At 31.0% G+C, this 23,643-nt stretch overlaps 9 protein-coding genes across 9 annotated transcripts; 4 read left to right on the forward strand and 5 right to left on the reverse strand.

The window, feature by feature from the left end:
• Positions 1–76: 76 nt before the first annotated feature.
• Positions 77–2,005, reverse strand: FG379_001485 (uncharacterized protein; the record flags this gene model as incomplete). Its single annotated transcript, XM_067327088.1, has 1 exon — positions 77–2,005. One exon carries the CDS (start codon positions 2,003–2,005, stop codon positions 77–79), a length of 1,929 nt encoding a protein of 642 aa, XP_067182564.1.
• Positions 2,006–2,427: 422 nt separating this feature from the next.
• FG379_001486 (uncharacterized protein) lies at positions 2,428–5,088 on the reverse strand (the record flags this gene model as incomplete). Its single annotated transcript, XM_067327089.1, has 1 exon — positions 2,428–5,088. The coding sequence occupies one exon, from the start codon at positions 5,086–5,088 to the stop codon at positions 2,428–2,430; it is 2,661 nt and encodes an 886-aa protein (XP_067182565.1).
• Positions 5,089–6,377: 1,289 nt separating this feature from the next.
• FG379_001487 (3 CCH RNA binding domain involved in RNA metabolism) lies at positions 6,378–7,565 on the forward strand (the record flags this gene model as incomplete). The annotated part of the gene is made up of 1 exon (XM_067327090.1): positions 6,378–7,565. The coding sequence occupies one exon, from the start codon at positions 6,378–6,380 to the stop codon at positions 7,563–7,565; it is 1,188 nt and encodes a 395-aa protein (XP_067182566.1).
• A 19-nt stretch (positions 7,566–7,584) lies between these two features.
• On the reverse strand, positions 7,585–9,201 carry FG379_001488 (pre-mRNA cleavage complex ii clp1-related; the record flags this gene model as incomplete). The annotated part of the gene is made up of 1 exon (XM_067327091.1): positions 7,585–9,201. One exon carries the CDS (start codon positions 9,199–9,201, stop codon positions 7,585–7,587), a length of 1,617 nt encoding a protein of 538 aa, XP_067182567.1.
• Positions 9,202–10,242: 1,041 nt separating this feature from the next.
• On the forward strand, positions 10,243–11,307 carry FG379_001490 (uncharacterized protein; the record flags this gene model as incomplete). Its single annotated transcript, XM_067327093.1, has 1 exon — positions 10,243–11,307. One exon carries the CDS (start codon positions 10,243–10,245, stop codon positions 11,305–11,307), a length of 1,065 nt encoding a protein of 354 aa, XP_067182569.1.
• A 745-nt stretch (positions 11,308–12,052) lies between these two features.
• On the forward strand, positions 12,053–13,327 carry FG379_001491 (uncharacterized protein; the record flags this gene model as incomplete). The annotated part of the gene is made up of 1 exon (XM_067327094.1): positions 12,053–13,327. One exon carries the CDS (start codon positions 12,053–12,055, stop codon positions 13,325–13,327), a length of 1,275 nt encoding a protein of 424 aa, XP_067182570.1.
• A 243-nt stretch (positions 13,328–13,570) lies between these two features.
• Positions 13,571–15,192, reverse strand: FG379_001492 (oxidoreductase; the record flags this gene model as incomplete). The annotated part of the gene is made up of 5 exons (XM_067327095.1): positions 13,571–13,674; positions 13,727–13,847; positions 13,936–14,277; positions 14,424–14,616; positions 14,717–15,192. The coding sequence occupies 5 exons, from the start codon at positions 15,190–15,192 to the stop codon at positions 13,571–13,573; spliced, it is 1,236 nt and encodes a 411-aa protein (XP_067182571.1).
• A 913-nt stretch (positions 15,193–16,105) lies between these two features.
• Positions 16,106–20,014, reverse strand: FG379_001493 (putative spliceosome factor; the record flags this gene model as incomplete). Its single annotated transcript, XM_067327096.1, has 1 exon — positions 16,106–20,014. One exon carries the CDS (start codon positions 20,012–20,014, stop codon positions 16,106–16,108), a length of 3,909 nt encoding a protein of 1,302 aa, XP_067182572.1.
• A 969-nt stretch (positions 20,015–20,983) lies between these two features.
• On the forward strand, positions 20,984–23,596 carry FG379_001494 (FAD NAD(P)-binding rossman fold oxidoreductase; the record flags this gene model as incomplete). The annotated part of the gene is made up of 1 exon (XM_067327097.1): positions 20,984–23,596. The coding sequence occupies one exon, from the start codon at positions 20,984–20,986 to the stop codon at positions 23,594–23,596; it is 2,613 nt and encodes an 870-aa protein (XP_067182573.1).
• Between the last annotated feature and the right edge of the window lie 47 nt (positions 23,597–23,643).

A 23,643-nucleotide genomic window follows, 5' to 3' on the forward strand; every position in this document is an offset into this window, starting at 1 on the left:
TTTTTATCATGGACTGTTTAATATAAACAATGTAGCTAACTCTTCAAGAAAGAAAATAGAACCAATAATAAAAAAATTAATTAATGAATCCAATAATCTTTGAAAGATTATTTTTAACTATATACTCTGCATATAGATTTGAATAGTCTTTAATTAGTTTTTTAAGTCTTGTATTTTTACCGTTTTTTAAACAGTCATTTTTGTTTATATTGCTGCTATTCTTATTTTTATTATTAACACTGCATTTAGAATTGCACTTTAAATCACACCTAAATTCACTACCAGAATCAGAATCAGAATATGATTTCGATTCTGACTCTGACTCTGACTCTGACTCTGACTTAGGCTCGAACTCTGACTCAGATATAAAGCTTAATTCTGACTCAAATTTCATATTAGATCCCAAGCATTTCTCAACTTCAGCCCTCAGTTTTGAATTAGTATTTAGTTTTATATTTTTTTTCTTCCTTTTATTATTGAAATTACTGTTCGTATCATGACTATTATTATTTCTAGTGTTTTTGTCAATCTTAGTGTTATTACTTTTACCTCCTTTATTTCCATTTCTCTTCGTACTTTTGTTTCTGCCTCCACTTTTACTTTCGGATTCACCTTTGTTAATAATTGTTTTTTCGTTGTCTTTGCCTGTCATATTATGTTCATTACTTTGATTAGTGGAAATGCTGTCAAAAATGCCACCACTACTCTTGTTACAATCATTAGTAGGGGTACTTTGTCCGCGATTACTAATGCCTTTTATACCATAGTTGTTATTTTCCAGGTTTGTTTTGTTTTTAATATCAGACTTAGTTAATTCAAAGGTGTCTTTTATGCAATTATTACTGGTTTCATTATTCTCATGGTTTATATCGTCTTTGTAATTTTGTTTCGCATTAGTTGAGTTATTCACTTGTTTTCCTTCAATATTGATTGTTTTGCCCTCAACTCCATTAACTAATATATCACTGTCATTCTTTTTGCTGAACCCTAATGAATTGATTACAATAGATTTACCTATAATCCCCTCTACTTCTAGCTTACTATTGTTTATGTTATCGTAATTCAAGTACATATTCTCCATATTTCGTGGATCTATTATTAATATTACAGGCTCCCTAAATATATGTTCCTCTTTTGGAATTGGTTTTTTCGCGTTTTTTACTGAGATCAAATCATCCATATTTAAATCCTTGCCTATTATATATGGATCTATATTAGTCATTATATCCTTCAACCTTTGACTTAGTTGATAGTAAGATCTACAAACTTTTCCGCTATTTGAATGGGAGTCATTTCCACAGTCCCCACAATTAATAGTGTAATTATTGTATCCATTTTTGAGTCCACCATAAACACTCTTCTCGAATTCAAATATTGAATTACTCATACACTCCATGCTTGTGCTCATTACTTTTGAAAAATTTTCAACTCTGTTTATTAACTTGTCCAATAACATTCTCCTGTCACTCATTATTTCATCTATCTTTTTTTCAAGCACTTTTGCCCCTATTTCTTTTACATACAGAGAATCTCTACTTATATTGCTACTTATCTCCATTAAGTGTTCTCTCCAAACTTCCAAACGATCCTTCATAATCTCCATTTCCTTCACTGAATCATCGTATAACTTTATATTTGTCAACATTTCTGTTCTATTTGCATTGTTATTCTCCATATAATCAATATCAAGATAATTATTACCTTTCTTCTTTCTACTATATTTACTATTGTATTTATTCCGATACCTTTGATTATTGTAATATTTATTATTTACTTTACCATATGCATCGTATTCACTCCCATTTTCATGTAAATCCTGATCCAGAAAGCCATCATTTATGTCGTAGTGATCTTCTCCATTAGATTCAAAGCTACTTTGTTTAATTAAGCTGAAATCATTATCATAGCTATAATCTTTTGTACAATTAATGTAATTTGGTGTACCTAATTGCTCTAAATTAGTTTTGTTTTTAAACTCTCCACTTTTTATACGATTAATATTCATCCTTATCTATAATAAAAGAAAAATAATAGCACTCAATTTTTTAATAATGTTTAAATTTAATTATCAATATTATACTACCTCAACAAGATTTTTATTAATATTTGATTCTTTTTATTAAAACTACAGTCAAAGACAGAATAATCTTCAAAGAAAAGTTTATTTTATTAAAAAAGATAGAGTTTCTACTTTGTTCATCACTCCTCGACTATTCTCGTATTTCTTTTTACTTACAAATCTAAAAAATATTTAGAAAAGTGTGGCAAATTAGTGAATATTTCAGACCTAAACGAAAACTTTTTTCTAGGGGCGAAGAAATATAGATAATTTTAATAAACTGCAGATATTTATATCTTGTCTTAATAAGCCTGTTTTTATCCTAAAAAATCAATGAAAAATAGAAAAGTACACAATATCTTTAAATATCAACTTTGACCTAAACTTGATTTTCTGCATAAACTTATCCATTCTTTGTCGGATATCCCTGCCACAGTGACTCCATCTTTTATACCCTTGTTTTCATTACCGTTACACTCATCATGTTCACCTCCGTTATTGCTGCAACCTTCCTTGTTATCAACCTCTTTCTCAAAAATATCGTAAAGTTGTTCCAATTCTTCATGAAGCTCTTCTAATTCCTCCTGTTGTCTGTCACATTGATCCTCCAAGCCCTTAATCACCTTTTGAAAAGCTCTTATTTCGCGGTCATGTTGTTCTATATCAGTATCCAATCTATATGTTAATAAAGTATAAAAACCAATGTATGGTTCAGGTGCTCTTCTTCCATACGATTTTAGAGGCCTTATCAATTCTCTGATTGATAGTACCTCATTTTTATTTGCAACTAGAGGATCTGGGTACTTATCTAAACGTTTTAGTATTTCATTAACTTGTTCTCTTCTCAATACAGTATCAAATCCTGACTTTTCACCAACATCTCCTTTCAAGACATGTTGATTAGTTTTATCGATGGTAGAGTTATTATCAGTATCATTTACTATCATTTTATTGGTATTGTTTCTACTTAAGTCTCTTCCTGAAAAAATTCCGAGTCCAAGACTAGTTAACTCTTTTTCCAAAGCTAGTACATAGTTGTTTTCATCAGATAAATGCAATGACTCAAAGTCGGAACTATCACCCATATAACTATTGTCTAAATCTCTACTATCAATACTTGAAGGAATTTTGTTACCACCAAAACTATTTGCAATATTGTTTCTTGATGTCAATATAAAGCCCTTTAATCTGTGATATATCCTTACCATTTCTTGCAATTTAATTAGCAACTTATTTTCATTTAAATTTGATCTTTCCCATTGCTTGTTTAATATATATATCATCTGAACTATACCATATGATAAATATTCGTATTTATTCAAAAACCCATAATCGCTATTGTCTCTTTCTTTATCTTCAATCTCATTTATTAAGTTTCTTTCACTGTTCTCAATTTCCATAATAAATTTGTCGTCATTTAAGTCATAACGACCTGCTATCCTATTGTAATCAACATCTTTGTACAAATAAAACTCAATTATATATTCATCGTACAATATTTCCTCCATTAACCATAACTTTAAGCGTGAGATAATTGATAATAACTTTCTATTAATTGAATCCCCGTGTTTACTACTTTTCAGCCTCTCGGAGAACTTCGACGATCTACCACTTAAATTACCTCCCCCATCCGTGTATTCCCTTTCAGTTGTCAAATCTGAGAATGACGTTACTCTGCTATTACTACAATTTGAGTTGTCACCTGATGTACCCGAACTTCTTTCCAATTTCTCCTTCAAGTAACTTATTTGTTCATGAAATATCTTTAAAATCCTTTTTTTTTCTAAAAGGGCACTCTCAATTCCCTCAAAATTCTCCATATCACCCTCCATTCTTTGTAGTATCTCGTTTATTACTGCTTTAATGGGAGACAATATAATCTTGATTTTATTTTCGCCTGGACCTGAATATCCAACATTATTTAATCTTCTACTGCGACTACTATTGTTGTTATTGCTATTGTTGTGAGTCAAACCAATGTCATTTCCATTGTTATTATTACAATCATTATCATTGTTGTTTGAATACTCTGCTTTTTCTTGACTTGAAAAATTAATCACTATGCTGCCCAGTAATTCTGTCTCTTCATTCTCCAAAAATTGTATCATTAGTAATATTTTTGATTTAAATGAGACCAAACCACCTAATTTCATCATTAAATTAAACCATTCCTGTTTATTTTCATGCACACTCTCACCCATTACATGTTTTATTCTATTAATATTATTCTCATATTTATCCTCCATTTGTTCAGATGCAAATCTCTCAGTAACTTCATTAAATAGAACATGCCTAACGCCACATTTATTTTTTTCCTTATTTAATTCATTATGTTCATGTATTAAACTTTGTGATGACGATGTATTACTAATATCATTAAACAATAATTCCTCTTGCAAAGTTCTTATTTCCCTTGCAGCAAAGTTACCATCCACAACTGTACCTCCAGTACTCTTTCTACTAAATGCTGCCTCGAAATTCTCATCACAATTTCGAACGCCACATTCAATTCTAGACTGCATGTCTGTTCCTGTAAGTATATTTACGCTATCATTGCAATTCTCCAATTCCAATAGTCTTTGTTTATAATTATCCAATATCTCGTTCAACTCTCTTAAATCACTGTTCAATTTTTTATTCTCTTCTTCCAGTCTTTTTATTTCCTCATTCTTCTTCTTGATAATTTCTTGATCTGTATTTGATTTTTTTAATGCAACCTCCTTTTCGTGGTTTAGTTCTTTCAACCTCTCTTTTAACGCATTCATAAACTGTTTTTGTGTTTCAGACTCATCAACTTTCTTTTTCAACTCCATCAAAGTACTTTCTGAAATAAATATTGTAGACTCACTTTCGCCTCTTAAAGACATTAAATCTGAATTTCTTTGAAAATCTCTAATATCAGATAAACTACTCGTTCTGTGACCATCTATCCTCCTTATTCTCCCTCTCATCTCCTCCAACGTTTCATCGTCGTAATTATTTGCCTTCAATCTCCTATCCAAAAGTTCTTCTCTTGAACTTCTAACCATTGTTATTGTTGAGTTATTGAACTTTTAAACTCAGTTCCTATCACATACAAATTAGCACTGTTTCCATACATAAGAATACGATAATATATATATTAAGTTTCTCTTATCGTCAAAATAAAATCAAATTATCATTTATAATTTATCATTTGTACACCAAATAAAACTGTTTTTACTCGATATTAGTCATAAATTCCCCAAAAAGTCAAAGTATGCCTGAAAAGATAACAAAGTATTCAATGTGTGAACAAAGAATAGTTGCTCTTAAATAAAATAAATTCTACTTTTTATTGATAAAATTACATGCATTTATTTTTTTCAGTGGTTCCCGCTTAAACCCGTTTTACATCTTGAAATGGGGTTTGTATTGTGAAAAGACGGAATTAAACACAAATGAAAAAATAATCGCTACTATTATGTTTACCCATGCCAGATACCAAACATTTTGAGTTAATTTCACGGCTTTAAGAACTAATTCACTCTAATATATATAAGCAGCTTTTTTCACTCTAAATTTCAGTTCTCATATCTTTTTAAGCATTTCTATACTGAAGGAGAGATATAAACGATAATTCAACTGTACAGAATCAAAACTACACGGCAAGTTATCAATTTTATTTGTGATAAACTTAGTTTAGTTTACTTTTATTAACTGTTTAAATCTTCTCTTGTTTTGAAATTTAAACGAAGCATGCTCATGATTCCGGTTTTTATACATGTTAATGTAACAAATTACGTGGTTTCTGCATGTTAATTAGCGCCTAAAGGCGGATGGCAAGTAATTAATACATAAATGACAGAAACATAGGGCAGGAATGTGAATAAAAATAATTGAAATAAGTGTGGGAAATGAGGGAAATGGAGAGAAGGCTACTCGGTGAGTGAAAAAATGTCAAGTAATTATAAAGTCCATGTTTGTTGGAGAATAAAGAATGGTATAGCAACTTGAAAAATATATTTAGAGTAAAAATAAAGTTATAGATACATTATTAAGGTTTTAGAATAAAACTTTAATTTATAATTTAGTAATAGTTTTTCAAAATTTGAAAGTAAAGTTTTGAAGAGGGCATTTATTTATTGTTTTTATTTATTTAATTAATATAAGGTGAATAAGTATATACATAAACAAGTGTAAAATAGATAGATAAGATTCATACACTTGTTAGGTTTGTATATTTGTTTGGTTTATTATTTTGTTATGTTGAATAGGTTTATAGTATAATTAAGTATTTAAAGTGATTAATAAATTAGAGTAATTAGTAACTAAGCGAGTAAAAATAAATATAGAAAGAATGGCCTGTCCAAGACTCTTGAGTGATAGTGATTTATGTAGATTTAGAACAAAACCATGTAAAAGATCAAAACAAATGGGTTGCGACTTTGGAATTTCGAGATGCCAGTATTCACACAATATATATTGGCCGAGGAGATGTCCATTTTATCTCTCAAATGAGTCAACGATAAGATACATTCCAGTATTATGTCCAGATATAATTATAAAAGAAGATGAAAGCTCAGTATCGCATTGCAATAGGGGTGGAGGATGCCCATTTGCACATTCATTTGAAGAAGTTAATTATCATCCACTTATTTATAAAACAAAGTTATGTGATCAATTTCAAAGAGGAGACTGCAATACATATTACTGCCACTTAATTCACGGTCTCGCAGAAAGAAGGGAACCTAAAATATATATTTTACCATATACACAAAATGTAAATGTTCCAAATTATCCAGGAGTTGTTATTGCAAATAAAGCAATAACTAAAAGTATGGGAAGTGGGGGAGGTTCTAGTGTACAATTTATTGAAAAGGAAAAATCACTAATGCACAAAAACTATGCCAATAATAGTAGCGATATCAACAGTGCAATGGACAACAATCTTTCCAATAGGAATGGACTTAAAATGGTAATGAGGAATATAGGTGATGGTATTTTAAGGAGTAGTTTAGATAATTTGCTAGGAGATAATCGTTGGAGCGAGAGAATATTTTCTTCATCAGTTGCGTCTTCACCAATTAATAGTGGAAGTGTTTGTGAAGAAGGATCAAATGGATGTTGGGGGAATAATGGTGGTGATATTAACAATACTGAAAGTGAAGTAAACAGCCAGGATGAAAACACAAGAAATGAAAGCATAATGAATGTATTTAGAGCTTTAGTGTTGGATGATAATACAATTATTTCAAAAGAGGATCTTGGCAAAAACATTCAAGGAGTTGGAATTGAAGTAGGTGGACAAAATGATAAAGTAGTAGTAAATGAAGTTAAGGGAACTAGTGCTAGTAATGCTGATGTAAGCAACAATATTAAAATTAACGACAATTTAACCTCAGAAACTGTTGTTAGCATAAAAAATACAAAAACTGTTGGAAATAAAAACTCTAACATTTCGGTTGAGGAAAAGATAAATAGGAATAATCCTACCGATATGTTAAATAATGAAAATTCTAACAAGTCTAACTTAAAAAGTCAGTAATAGATTTAATACAATTTAATCATTCAAGATGGAATTTCAATTTTTGCGTATTTCCAACAATAATATAATGAGATGGAAATTCACCTTGTTCATTTAATCCAGGGCAAAGTACTTCAATTGTTGGGAAATTAGTAAAATTTGTTGTGCGATGTGGCTCGTCAACACTTGAAGATGTCTGTTCTTCATTAACAGCTCTTATGTGCAATATTCCAAGGAGGGATGAGACTTGCACAGTCTCCAAGCTTTTAGCATGGCTTATACCTGCTATCGTATTCAAGAGGCCTTTTAATGGTTTGTTGTGTGGAAGAACTTGTGCTTTGTTGCCTATCATTGACACATCTTGGTCAGCAGGAAGAGCAGAAGCCGGAAGAGAAGCTATTTGTAGTTCAACAAGATGACACCATGTGCTAGAGATTAATGTTGAAGTATTCACAACTGATTTACCATCCTCACCCAAAGGAACTACTTTTAAATTAATTGTGTGTGGTCTAAGAGGAGACTCCGGTGAACCAAAAAAGTAAAATTTTAAACATTCTCTTCTTATTTCGGCCAATCTTTGAGAAGTAATGCTAATAACCCCATCTGATTTTGACACTCCAACAACCGATATTTTAGGAAGTACGGAAAACTGTTTTTCTTTCAATACTAAATCGTCATTTGAGGAGTCATTAACTCCGTTGTTATTACCATCACCTTTAGTTGAAACAGATGAATTAGAATTAGCTATTGCTTCAAGTTGGTCATAACTTTGTGGTTCTTTGTAATCAAATCTATTGGCCAAATAGTGTTGAGTGCTTGGATCATCCATAACTACTACAATATCTATATCAAAAATTGATATGAGCTCCAATAATAATTCATTCGATGGTTGAAATGGTGCATTTAAAATAAAACCAGATGCCAAACTATTTGTATCTTGAATGCTTTGATTTCTAAGTATTATAGAAGCACTTAATAGTTTACAAAGATAAATATAAAGCTGTAAGTCATCAGTTACGTTTAAATGCCCAAAGAAAAATGTAAGTGGGTTTCTTAGTTCTCTATAATGAAGAAAAAACTCATCAACTTTAGTTGCACCAATAACACCTGCTGGAAACTGCATATTTGCCTTATCTGTAGATCCTCTTGGATCCAAGTCTATAAATAGTGGAGTGTAACCTCTCCTTGCAGCATAATTACACAAAATTTGGCATAGTGTTGATTTTCCAGAGTTTGATGAACCTGTTACCATTACTCTGGGGCCAAGGGTACCATAAAGTTTTGAAAAACTTCTCCTATTATCCAACACCTGAATAACCTCCATATAGTCCTTCATGCTATTATTCACACTTTCATATTCCTGCTGAACTGGTCCTCTAATTTGTAATATACAGCCATGCCAAGTATAAATAGCTATCCTAGATAATGGTGCCACTTTTATATCTACATCCGGAGGTAACTCTGCTCCAAATATTTCTGCTGAAGTTAAATTTGAATTGTTACCGGTTATAGGCCCTCCTGACACCCCACCAGTTGAAGAGTAAAGTCTTATGGTGCAAGACTGATTCGGATCAGCTATTATACGAAGTTCATTTCCAGCTTCAATCTTATAAGCTCTAAGTTGTGATTTTGCTCCCGAAGTTTCAGATGAATCCATTTTCTTTTTGTTCTTAATACAAAAATTATAGGGATATGCTCTTGAATTGTTTAAGTAATACCTAATCTACAGTTATCACCGATGTTTATTCTGATTATTTTAAAGGTGTTATAACTTTTTTTAAAATTTAAATTGTAACAGAAGGGAATAAAATCAGTCGGAAATAACTGCAAAGTAGAATATTTATTGGTTTGTTCTTTATTTCCTACCTGTCGTATGCATCAACGTATAGACAGAATGTTAAGTGTCAATTCAAGCACAGTTGGTCGAATCTTTAAGAAATAAAGAGGAATAGAAATGTGAAAATAAAAGAAATAGGTTTATGGCTAGTCGCATAAATATACAAGTACAAAGCAAAAATTCTTGCCATGGCGCCAATTCTTTGGCTTTTCAGAAATGTCAAAATAAACTGATAGTGAGGATCTTGTAAAAAAGGACTACAATTGCGTAAGTTAAATTACAAAAGATCCACAAAATACAGTGTATACATAAATAAAACTTTCGATCAATCAGCATCACCTTGGTTGTATTAACTTTTAAAACTAAAAACTAATAATATTTAAAGTTATTTTTATTTAATAAGAATAATTACAAATTTTACATTCAAATATAGTAATTATTTAATTCAGTAGTTAATGTATATTATTTTAAAGGATACAAATATCTTACAAAAGTGTTTTTTTTACATTTTAAGAAGCTATAAATTTAAATGAGTAAACATTTTTGGAATTAACCTTAAGGTTATAACTCTATTTTCGACGACTAAAAGCATTTAATTCAAGATAAGAAAATAGCGATACTGGGTTTAAACAACTTATATAATAAATTATACAACAGTAATAACTATAAACTGTACATATTTATGCAATATAATTCTAAAATTTGTTTCTACCTTTAAAGCAAGGCATCATCAATTCAATAAGTATTTTGTATTCACCTGCTAGAATCGACTATTATTCTGACTTAATCCACTATTAATACTGCATAATCCAATATCACAAGTGTCATATTTTCTATAATAACAGTAATAATACAGAGGAAATGTGCGACAAAATAAATGTAGGCATTAGAAGGGTGAATGTATTGTTGGGGTATTACCCTGACAATTACATAAGTAGTAGTTTGATGGATCTATTAATGAGTTCAGATTTAATATGTTTGTGTCACAATTTAAATGATTTGGTTATAGATTCGTTAAATGAAAATAAACTTTACAAAAATAAAAGATTGATTGAATTTAACAGTAAAAAAAGCTCCAAAATGTGGATAATAAAACCAATAATTGACAAAATAATAAACGGAATTTGCTGTACTATTAGCAGCTTAAAAAAGAGAGTAAAGCCTACAGAATATTTGTATTTGTATAGCAATAACAGAGTTTTTTTGGAATCAAATACATCTATTACTTTTAATGTTGCTGATGACTATTTTTTGTACTTGCAAAAAATACAATACCTGGAATTTGATGTCTCAAATTGTTACTCTGGATTTAGACATTTAGTACTGGGTAATGTTGATTTTACAAGTAATGAACTGAAAAATCAGATTTGTTGTATAAAGTCTCTTAGATATTCAATAAAAGAAATTATATGGAAAATATTTGTGATGGAAATACTTTTTAATTGGCCTGTAAAAATAAGTGATAAGATCGATGATATGGCCTATATTGATTTTTCAAAGCAGATTTCGTTTATAATCAATGGAAATTTTTCAGAAAGTAACTATTTAAATGAATTCTCTACGTTATTTGGGCATGGTGAACTTGTCCCTATTAATCATTATTCACAAGTGAATTTTTCAAGCTATATCTTGTCTTTTATTACTTTTTCTCACGATGACATACTATACTTTAATTCGATGTTTCCACCAAGAAAAGTAGTCGGACCTGATTTTAAGGATATCGAGATACCTGAAATAATTCTAGACCCCTCATCCAAATTCAATTTTAATCGTAGAGATGACGAATATAACACCATTATTAACAAGAATACTGCTAAATACACGAGGTTTATACTGAATAATAAATTCGAAATGTATAACGTATCAGAAAACTACAAAAGTGATGGTCAGTCTTTATCTTGCTCAATGCAAGTTCTGTCTATCTAATTAAAGGGCAACAACCGTTTAACTCACGCGAAAATTTTCTATTGTCCCCCGTGTTCTAGAGTGAACAAAAGGTTTTATCGTTGCTAATAACTCTGAATTGTTTTAAAATAACCTCTTTTCTTCTCTCGTATAACTCCCTTGCCTCGTTTAACCAATACATGCATATACATAATGCCAAATTGGCGCCGGCAGTGGCGCCAATGCGTGCATTACTATAATCTAAATATTATAATACATACGAATAGTAAACCTAGAGTATAAATTTTAAGTGGGGAGAGGGGAAATAAAACAAAGCTAATTTAATTATATGTATGTGTGTGATTAAGAAGTTTTCTTTTAAAAAAGTCATAAAGTAAGTTAAGATTGATTTTCTTTTTTAACTTTGAGTTAGTTTTATCTTTCTCTCCTAGAAAGTATTCGAGAGGAGTTAAAGATCGATCTAATAAATACAAAGGTGATTCAAATCCCACTACAGACAGGAGTATATGTGGGTTTTTTTTGTTTGCGTATGATATGTTATAATTTAATTAAATACAGCCAAGGAGAAGAGTGTATATCTTTTAAAACGAGTACTAAACTATAAGTTATTTCAAAGTAAGATTAATAAAATAAGTGGCAAGTAATATATTTTAGATTGAAGAGGGATAATTAACAAGGTGAATAAATGTAAATTTAAGGCAAAATACTTTGTTTCCTTTTACAGTAACAAGGAAAAAATTAGCATAAAATATACTGATTTTTTACCATGTGGAGCGTAGCAACTGATTTTATATGTGGTTGTTTTCAGAATAACAACTTGGCCAAAAGGTTTTTGGAAGAAGCAAATGAAGTTGATATAAGAAAGATAAATGAATTAAGCTTCTTTGGAGCAGCAATATCGTCACAACACGAGTTAAAACAACAAAAAAGCAATATAAATGCGGACTCATGGCTTGTATCTTGGAATTTACTTGGAATAGCCGATGGTGTATCTTCAGTTGAGTCAGAGGGATTCGATCCGAGCCAGCTTCCATCTGAACTGCTCAAAAATTGCGTTGAGCTTTGCAATATGAGGGAGAACAACAGATTGCAATTTGATAATGAGTCACAGAAATTGTTTCAAAAAAATTCTCTTCCTTATTATTCATATGAATTCCTGAAGCACATACTTTGTAGGTCATGTTCAAACTGTGCGTCATATGGATCAACGACATGTTTGCTTTGCTTCTTAGATGGCAATCAACTTTGGGTTTCAAATGTAGGGGATTCACAAATGATCATACTAAGACCGTCAAATAAGGAACCAATGGAGATTCCATCTATTCCATATATTGAAAATCCAATTAATAGAAAGCCTATTACAGGTGACTCCAGGAGAAGACTTCCTTTTAACACTGTGGTTGGAGGGTATGATATAGTTGCTAGAAGTGAAATACAACAACACTTTTTTAATTGTCCGCATCAATTAACAATAATGCCAGATATAAATTGTTCTAGTGATGAAATTCTGAAAAGGTCTTCAAATGTGGTTCAGTCATTTAGAGTGGATACTAAAGTTGGTGATTTAGTTATTATAGGAACTGATGGAATATTTGACAATATTTTCGATGAGGATATGATTGATATTGTAAACAAGACACGAAAAAAGTATGGTAAAAACTTTAATGAAAATCCTGTACTAGTTGCTGATTGTATTGCCAAAGAGTTGTTGACATGTGCTTTAAAGGCTGCAAACAGTGTTCCTCATGGTTCAAAAGCTAAAGCGACACCTTTTAGCGAGGGAGCGTTAATTGATGTAAATAGACACATAGAAGGTGGAAAACCTGATGACATTACTGTTATTGTTGCTTTTGTAACGTATACAGACAGATTAAGCTCAAAAATGACTAACACATCGCCTGAAATATATAATGGAACATCTTACCTAGGTAGTTCGGCCAAATTTAATAATGATACATCTGCATACATAATTAATGGTGAAAAATACCCATATTCATCAATAAGTGATAAATTTTCAGTTATTGGTGGTTTTAACTCCTAATACGAGTCAGTTATTTTTATATACTATTTAGTTCATTTATTAATATTATTTTGAGTACAGTTGTGTATAAATCCTAACTACTAAACTGAAAATAATTAACATCAATGATAAAGCAAGTGGTGTATTTCACCAGTGTATAACCTTTTTCAAAGTTGTTGATAATAACCAGATCATCAACACTATCAATTTTTTATCCATATCGCTACACCAGTTGTCAATTAACTTCTCATTTCCACTTTTCCATTAACTTTCAACTATATTTCTCGTCCATTCAAATAGAAACTCTGCAGACAAAGCTGCATCCTCATTTAGATACGGGACTCCGAAGTGGGGGCCAACATAAATACCTGAAGTAGTTAATGTAAGAGCATCGTTTTGGTGCATAATTGTATTACTTACTTAAAAAATCTGCATATTTATCAATAAACCACGATCCATTCCCAGGAAGCCAATAAGGAGTCATATAAAGAGTGGCTTGCTCTTTCGGGCAGATAGATGCAAATATAGTTGTTTCCGATCCCTAAATAAGTTAGATATTCAGTTTATTTTATTTAAGAACAGCAATAAGCACCCTGCTTCTGTCTTTAATAGCATGTGCTGCAACATACCTTCTTAAAATCAAGGAGAAACCACTTAAAAATCCAAATAAGATTGTATGGAAATGCGTTTTTAAATATTTTGGTATTCACAGAACCCGGATTCACACAGGTTGACCAGGGAAAATACTCAGCATCTTTCAAGGACATTTCAGTTGAACTGCACCTTCCTGGTGTTAGTCCCATTGCATTTCTTCTCAGTTTTAGAGTGTACAATAACAATGCAGATTTAGAAGCACCATAGGCAAAGTCATAGTCCAGTATTTGAGAACATTCTAGTATCTTGAGAATATTAGATCCAAAAAAACGATGTGTTGGAGAAGATGTATTCACAATTCTTGATCCCTTTGTGTTCTGAAAAACATTAATAGTGTATGTATCATTTTGATGATACGAAACATTTTCTTTCTCTCTTTATTCCAAACAAATATGAACAAGAGAAACAATATAAAGTAACAATTGGAAGAAAGAGAAGAAAGAAGATTTCGTGTCCAACTTACTTTTAAAATAGGAATTAGAGATTCAGTTAATACAAATGTACCTAAATAATTAATCTTGAAAATTTTATTAATGTTGTTTATTACATCCCTGTTTAAGTTATTGTTTGACTTCTTTCTTTTTGAATCTATATTTATGTTCTTGGCTGTTCCTATACCTGCATTATTTATTAAAATATCCAAACGATCATAATCACTGCAGATATAAGTGATAATTACATTTAAATGTCGCCAAATTGCAAAATTTATAGTAAAAAAAGTGATCAATAATTGAATCAAATATAGATTTAACTTACTATATGAATCTTTTTACAAAAGTTTTTATTGATTCCTTATCTTCTAAATCTATGTACATATATCTAGCAAAACCATTACTCACTTTTTTCTTCGTATTTAATTTAAAAGCCAATATTCTGCCTTCATCCTCCAAATAATCCGCTATTATTACAGTTGCACCACAATTTACAAAGTAAGTGGCAACTCTTTTACCAATACCACGAGCTCCACCAGTTACTATACAAACTTTCCCAGAAAGATCTTTTTCCTCAACCTTACGCAAATTCAAGCCTAGCAACTTTTTGGTTCTCACAACTATTAAATTCAATGGCCATATTCTTCCCATTATCCAACTCCCAGACATAATCACTCCCAAACTGTAAATTATATTTATAACCAAGTACCAAATTAGTGAAAAAAACAAGGTTAAATATATATTAATTAAGAACGTAATACACCTTGTTTTCTTATGAAAATGTACAACTAGATTCAACATATTTTCGTTAGCTTATTTTTATTTTAACTTGGATCTAATTAAGCTCTAGATATTTTCTCAAAATAATAAGCAACTTATACCAACCTATATAATGCGACAATATATATGTTGCGACACATTCACATATGTCTTTAATATTATCAAATACAATAAGATAAATCCGGAAATAATACTCAAATTAACCTAGAAAATTGCAGTTGTTAACCAAAGTTTATAATGGTTATGATAAATTTTATCACTCTTAATCAGGTGTATCTGTATCCTTTTCTGAATCCTATGAAAACTATTCTTTTTATCGCTAGAGACTTATATTCTTTTTTTCAGCAATATTTAACTCAATTTTATATATTTTATTATTATTTTAAGTCTTTTCATAAATTATCATTATATCATTCTTTTATTGTTTTTAAATCATTTGTTTCAATTAATATTTCCCCCCACATTGCATACAACTAAAACAACCATGTAATAATTGTCTTGCATGCATAAAAAAATGGGAGGTATCGGCTGGGGGGGGGGGGGGNNGGGGGGGGGGGGAAGGGTAGTGGAAATAGAGTAGGAAGAATTAATATAGATGTTTGGTTGGAGTGTGATTAACCGATTAATTAAATGAACTATTTAAAATTGGTAAACAAAAAATGTGTGTATATGTATAACATTGTAACCTCCATTTTTTTTAATAAAAAAAATAATATAATTAAATAAACGTATATAACGATTTACGTTTTCTATGAAAATAGAAATAAGTGGTTATAACAGTTAAATTTAACTTTAGATTACTTAGTATGTTGTCTTACAAAAATAATGATAAAAAAAATCACAGTATTTTATTACCTTTGTCTAAATATGCATTTTATTTATGCGAAGTACTATAATTGTTTCTATATAATATATAATTTGCAACATCAAACAATCACCAAAATATTCTCGCCCTCATATCGTCCAATTTTTTATACACTTCCTCCACAGTCATGTCTAATTTTGATGATATTTTGTTTTGGGACTCTTGAGAAAGAGCAGAAAAAGTCTGGCAAAAATCACCATCAATTACATTATGAACTGGGGAGTAATAAGATCTGAACATAAGTTGATCTCTAGAAAGTAGTGTACTTTTTTCCCTACGAATTAGAGTCTCTAATTTAAGTAGCAAATCTATATCGTCATTATTCGTAATAGGTGTTAGTGATCCTATACTTCCAAGAACGGTACCATATATAATTGTCTCTACGGACAATGCTGAAAGTTGTGTCTTTTGGAAGCAAGTTGCAATATCTCCCGTATGAAACTGTGCGACATAATTTGTTTGATATGATTTAACAGATGAGGTTGTTGAGGTGCTGTCAATTAGTGAAGATGTGAATGAATTTTCATCTGAAGCTTCTAGAGGCACTCTAGAAACTGTAATATTATCAAACTTATCACTTGTTATCACAGTATGATAATCTAGAACTTCGCATGCAGATGTAATCCACCTTGAGAATGGCTCTTTAGCTATTATTGAAAATTGATTACTTAATTGGTTATATTTAAATACCAATACTCCACTTGTAATATCACCTGCATATATTCTATCATTCGCCACTTTTATCCAAGATAAAGATTCTGGAATATCACGATATTCTGATTTTCTTAATAATTTCTTTTTGCCTAATGAGTAAACCCTCAGATTTTTTCCGATGCCTACTAATAGTCTTCCTCTCCAACCAGTCATCGCTGTTACTGCATTCTCTACTGGCGTAGAGTGTAGAAGTTCAAAATTGTAATTAGAATCGTATCTGTAAACCTTTATTGCTGCTCCAAATTGCGAATCACTGTCATTATCATCAGTACCCAAGCGTAAATTCATTCCGTAAACAGTGCCTAAGACTAAGCAAGGCAAATCCATTTCATCAAATTTGCATACACACGAAGAAATGCAACCCTCGTTTATATCTAAATGAATAATTTGTTGATTCTCTGTTGCTCTGAGATTTACAACTCTAACACAACCTCCCCATTTTCCATCACCTGCAACAAAACCACTAACCTCACTCTCCGGGATTAAAGATCCATTCTCTCCAGGAACTCTGATAAAAAATTCATTATTGTATTCCGACATTCCTTTATTTTTGTCATCTTTCTGCTCAATTTCCATATTGACATTATCCTCATTCTCCTCATCATCATGCATTTTCTCCTGAACCATTTCAACATTTTCACTATCAGCTTTATATAGTTTATTCAATTCAAACAATATTTCTTTTTTTGTCTTAAAGTCGAATGCATTATGGTCCGTTTCAATAACTGCTATCATCTGATTTTTAGGTATATCCAGTGTACCGGAAGCCATTAGTGTTTCTAATCCTGTAAACAGTTGTGGAGGAGGTAGAACAAGAATTTTTCTTGGAGTATAATTAAGTTTAATGATATTCTGAGAGAACGACTCACCATAATTGTGAACAAGTTGAAATATAACCAATGTTGAACCTGAAACCGCAACATAGCCACTACTTACTTGTTGAGTATTAAGAGGTGCTATTGAATCAACTGCTTTGTATTGAAATGGCAAATAATTTAGTCGGTTTGCCTGAAAATCAACTAGCCACGGTTTATTTGTAAGACAAATTACACCCATTTTACCAACAACATTATCTGATGATCTTGTTCCCTCAGAATCTTCCTTAATAAATCTAGAAATGTGAACTCCTCTGGTTCCCAAGTATTTGCTTCTGTAAGAACCAATAGTACCCGTACTTTGGTTTATAATACAACTTAATATTACTCCAGTGGTAAGTCCTATCAAAAGATAAAGTTTATCATTTTTTTGTGAATGAAACAAAACTACACTCTCTGGTATACTATTTGTTGTAGGAAGAGCTTGAACAGAGGTTTGTTTTAATCTCTTTTCTGAATGACTAATTAGGTAAAGTCTTACAGTGTTTTCTGCAGATGTACCAACAACGACAAAATTGCTTCTCAATTGATCCGAGAAGCAAAGTTGCTGTAATCCTATACATATTATTTCAGATGTTATTTCCCTTCTACATACTTCAACCAGGCCATTACCACACATTGGCAATGATGATGATGCTCTTCCACTTGTAACCGATACCCCCAATTCCAATATAACTATCAAACCACCCTCTAGACCCAATGCAACTTGACGCCCATTCGAATCTCCTGCTATAATTCTTCTATTATCTGGAGTTTTCCAATCAAATACAATATCATTATTTATATATCTAACGTGAGATTCTAGAACCTGTATAAATGAATTGTAAAAAACCATAGAAGCAGCGTGAACTGTTGCTTCTCCCAAAACAAATAAGGTATCTGTTGTTTCTTCAACATGTTCTTCAATGGAAAGTACCAATGAGCGATCTATAAACGAAATAATTATGTAGTTATGATAAGTTTCATTTAAAGAATCTGTAGAAGAAGGATCTATCCCTTTTTTCAATGTCCAAATAAATCTCGGTCTCCCTGGAAGTGGATTGCTTGTCACTTCTTCAACATTTTTTCCATATGAACATATCCGAAGTGTAGATCTCGGGCCTCTTCCACAAGATGTCACTATTTGTGGGCAACCATCATTATTTATATCCAAAACTTTCAAATCTGTAATTGGACTTAGTGACGGAAGTTCTTCTATTTTTTTAATACAATTACAATTTCTTAATCTAAAGAATACACATTTATCACTATCATCTAAAGAAGACGTGAAAGGATCAGTATCATCATCTCCAAGGGATATAAATTGATAATTTGAATGATTACCAAACTCATGGGCTGCAAATAGATAGCCTGATCTAAGTACAAGTAATGAATTACAAACAGGAATTGTATCATAATAGAATATCTTAATTTCTCTTACTACGCCCTCATCATGCGAAAAATGCACTCGATATATATCACCAAGTTCGGTTTGGAGAAGAATGAAAAAAAACCCCTTTAATTTGTGTAATGCAGATGCAACGATGATAATTCCAGATTCCGGAACTTCTCCAAATCTTATTGGAAATGGACAAAATATATTGGAGCAACCTATCTTACAATAAGTAATACCAATGCCGTCACAAACAAGGACCCCTCCTGGACCATCAGAGCCTCCTGGGACGGAAAGAAGTAAATGAGAACTGTTTGATATTTCTTGTGAAGATTTCCTTAAAATGTAATTTAAACCAAGATCAACTTCCCAATAAATAAGCTGTTTTTTTGATTCAATTCCGGTCTTATCATTATCATAAGCAATATTTTTGTCATTTGAATAAGATTGCTCAATTGTTGCAAACAATGGATTTTCATAACCAACATCTAAGGCCGCTAATGAAAAACAGATCATATGGCTTTTATGTGCCTCCATTGGTGACGATATATCTAAAGTCTCTGCACCCTTGCTCTTCCTCGTTAATGTATAAACCAATTTCTGTCGTTCTATCGCCGCTATCATAATACTTCTTCCCATTGGATCTACAGCCAAATAATGTCCTGGTATTATTCTTCTGCATCCAGATTTGCCATAAGGCTCAGAATGGAGCCTTTCAAACAAATTTGTCTCACTATTAAAACTTAATATGACTATATTACCACTGTCACTAGTTACAACTACAAGATCTCTCCCCGAGCCAAGTACACGTAGATTACTAATATTTCTAATTAATGAAAATGTGTCTATTGAGCATATACTATATGTTTGTCCCAACGTCACATCAAATCTGAGCAATTCCAAGTATCTTCCTCTGTTTACAACTATTTCATGAGCTTTCGGTGCACTGTAACTTCCATGTATTGCTGACAGAATTGACCCCTGTGATTCTAATGTTAGTGAGTAAAAGCAAGGCATCTTAATTTCTCATAATAGTCTCTTACAATGCTCTCCTTCAAACTCTATATGATCTTAAGAAAGCTCATATATCGTTAGCTTCTTTTCTCCAAATCCCTTTTGGAGATAATATCCTCTTAATGTCACAAACCTATAAATAAATGTGTACATATAGTTGAGACAGTATTTACCGCGTCATACATGGCGGTACATGATCTTTGGTGGGGTTACCATACTGCTAGTAAAATAGAGGCTTTAAAAGAAGTCCAATATTGACAAAAGGCACACACATTAAAGCAGGTGGTATTCAATTTTCTAATTAAATCTATTTGATGAGGGACTTGAATTTAGAATTACGGTACTTGAAATGCTTCTCTCATTTACAAAATTGTTAATTCCATATTTAAATCAACTTTTTTTTCTTCGAAATAAAATGTTAGTACCGTATATTGCACTCTGTAGCGTACTTATCATTATCACTATGCCAACTATTACTTTCGCTCATTTTACTTCATTCAACAACGATGGACTATAATTTTTCCCTGAGTTATGTAAATAACTTGTTGTTTCAAATATAACGAGAAAAATTAGATTAGCTCATACTTTTATTTTTAAATTCAGATTTGAGAGAAATCTTAGTAATTCTGTGGAATTTATTACAAAAAAAGACTAAATATTATGTTTATCAAATAACTTGCATAAAAATGACATATTCAAGACTCGTGCATGCAAAGTACATGCAATGTAAAAATTCATGCATTATTACGTGTAAAATAAATTATATTATTTATAAATAAATAATTAATAAGTCTCAACTATTTGGACTTATTTTAAATGTTTAACTGATAAATTACACAGTTAAGATAAAAAGATATATGAATCTGAATTTAATTTATGATTATATATATGTATGTGTACATGTTGAAATATAAAGCAGTAGAATTTGAATGTAAGATTTTATAAATGTACAAATAAAAGTACAAGCTAAATATGAACAAAGTAAATCTAGAACTAAGAGCTGTTGTACTATTAATAGTGTTATTATTGATTTTTAAAAAAGTTAAAAGTGTAGATTGTTTTGGTACAAACAGGGAATTTGAAAATGAACAGATTCCAGACGGAATAAAGTTTGATTATATTGTAGTTGGAGCTAGTGGAAGTGGATTAATTGCGGTTAACAGCATTTTAGAGAATTATTTTAGGAATGAAGAGGTTAATATATTATTATTAGATAAGGGAGATGAATACAAGGAACATGTAACTGTAGAAAATAGAAATGAAGATTATACTCCAACTAGAAAAAGCGATGTAAATATATATTTATCAGAGGATGGGTACTCAATAAAAGAGTCAAAAAAAGAGGGAGGAAGAACAAGTTATGGAAATGTACCGTTTGTAGCTGAGAACGTATATACAGGTGACTATTATAATTCACTCGGTATTAATCTTGATATGCAAAAGTTACAAGAGTCTTACGAATATGTTAGAAGTGTAGGAGATTTAATACAACCAAATATACGTACAACATGGGTATTGGCTCTAGAAAGAGCTTTTAATGATACAGAAGCCTTTCCAGTAGAAAATGGAAGCGACGACTTGTACGAAAACGATGATGACTATGTAAATAACAATTCAGATACCCAATATGATGAATATAATCGAATAAATAATGAAAAAAAAGCGCAAGAATATAGTACTATTCAAGGACTATATGTTAGAAAAATGGATTTAGATAACACAGGTGAAGGTAATGATAAACCGTCGATAAAAAAGGAAACTGAGAACGAAAAAAACCTCTATACTTCTGCTTATTACTTACCGTATACATTTTTGACATATGGATTCAGAAGAGGTTATAAAAGAAGAAGTGGGGTAAGGCTAATCAAAAATACAGGCCTAAATGATAATTCTAATTTAACAAGAAAAGGCAATAGATTATTTAGGATAACAAATTTTTATGTCAAGAAAGTAACGTTTTTTGAGAAGAGTGGCATTGAGGAAAATAATAATAGCGAGTTAGTAGTAAAATGTGTCGAAGGAATTAAGTTAACAAATGAAAAAAATTTAATGAAAAATGTAGATCATCAAAACGATAAAGTTGAGTATTGTTTGAAATCAAAAAGGGGGAGAATAATAATTACAGCAGGAGCAATAAATACACCAATGATACTTCAAAGAAGTGGAATAGGTTCGATAGAGGACGTAAAGCTTTCAAATCCCGAATTGGGAAAACCATTAATTGAAAACAAAAACGTTGGGAAAGGATTAAAAGACCACCCAACACTAAGTGTATTTGGTTTTTTTAAAGGTTTGAATTTAAATCAAACACATATTAAAAGTTCGAATGCATTATTTTCGCGAAAAAATTTTGGAGTAAATTGTTTGGATGGCAAAGAAAAAGACGATATAATGGGTGGTTGTGAGTCAATAACAATATCTGAATTCGAAGGATTTAATATATACAACTCTTGGAAAAATGAAAGTTATGAATATTTTAGGAATAATGAAACAAATAGTTCAAGTATCTACAATATTAATGATGAATGCACGTCACTTATACGTGGGATATCTATTCATATACCGAATCCATATAGTGAGGGAAAAGTAGTATGGGATGATGAAAATAAGAGGCCTATTATTGATTTAGGGATGTTTAGTGACTTAAATGACCTATTGATAATGGAGGCTGGGTTTAGAAGAATAATTAGGTTATTAAGGTCCCCAAATATTTATTCATTATTAATTCCAAATATAATCTCAGAAAATAACGGTTGGTATTCGCCTTTTAGTGGAAATAATATTAGTAATAACAGTACTAATAACCTTTTGAGGGAAAGAATTCGTAATTCAAGAAGTGGTCAAGAAAATGGAAATAGAATAAACATATCAAGAAGTAGAGAAGCGAGAAACATTGATATGATATATGATAAATGCAATCTATACTCCATCTTTAAAGATGAGATGTTGCAAGAGAAAAATAGTGGCGTTAGAAGGGACAATCCTAATAGGGAAATATGGAGTGGAATAACAGATTACTTTAACAGGTTATTTAACAATTTTGATGCAAACAAAAACAGGCAGGTTATTAATAGTAGGAAGGAGGGATCAATGAGAAACAACCAGACAACGGCCGTTGATGCTCTGGAGAGTTTATTGTTGGCTACTAATATAGAAGAAACTAATGCATCGAATGATCAGGCAAACGGGAATATTGATAATACAGTCAAGGGCACAAATAATATATTAAATGGTGATATTTTGAACAGTAATATATTAAAATACACAGAAAATAATTACGAACCAAGTATATGGGGCAATGTTCCGTTAATATTGCCTAAATTGCCTGGTTATCCAAGTATGATACGAGACTATGTAAAGAGGAATACGAAATCTGGAAATGAATTTGTTGGAACTGCCTCTCTCGGTCAAGTTGTGAAGGGGCACTGTTTCAATGTAAAAGGCGTAAGAAATCTACACATTTTGGATGAAAGTGTACTGAACAAGCACACAAACTCAGACCCTATTGGAACGAGCATGACATTAAGTAGGTATGCAATATTGAATATTATAAAAAATAAGTGTTTTCACAGAGCAGATTATTAATAAAACAAACCTTTAAAAAAATTAAAAGTAATTTGGTTAGGTTAATT

The sequence above is a fragment of the Cryptosporidium bovis genome (genome assembly GCF_009768925.1).
Source record: "Cryptosporidium bovis isolate 45015 chromosome Unknown contig_22, whole genome shotgun sequence".
Lineage (NCBI taxonomy): Eukaryota > Apicomplexa > Conoidasida > Eucoccidiorida > Cryptosporidiidae > Cryptosporidium > Cryptosporidium bovis.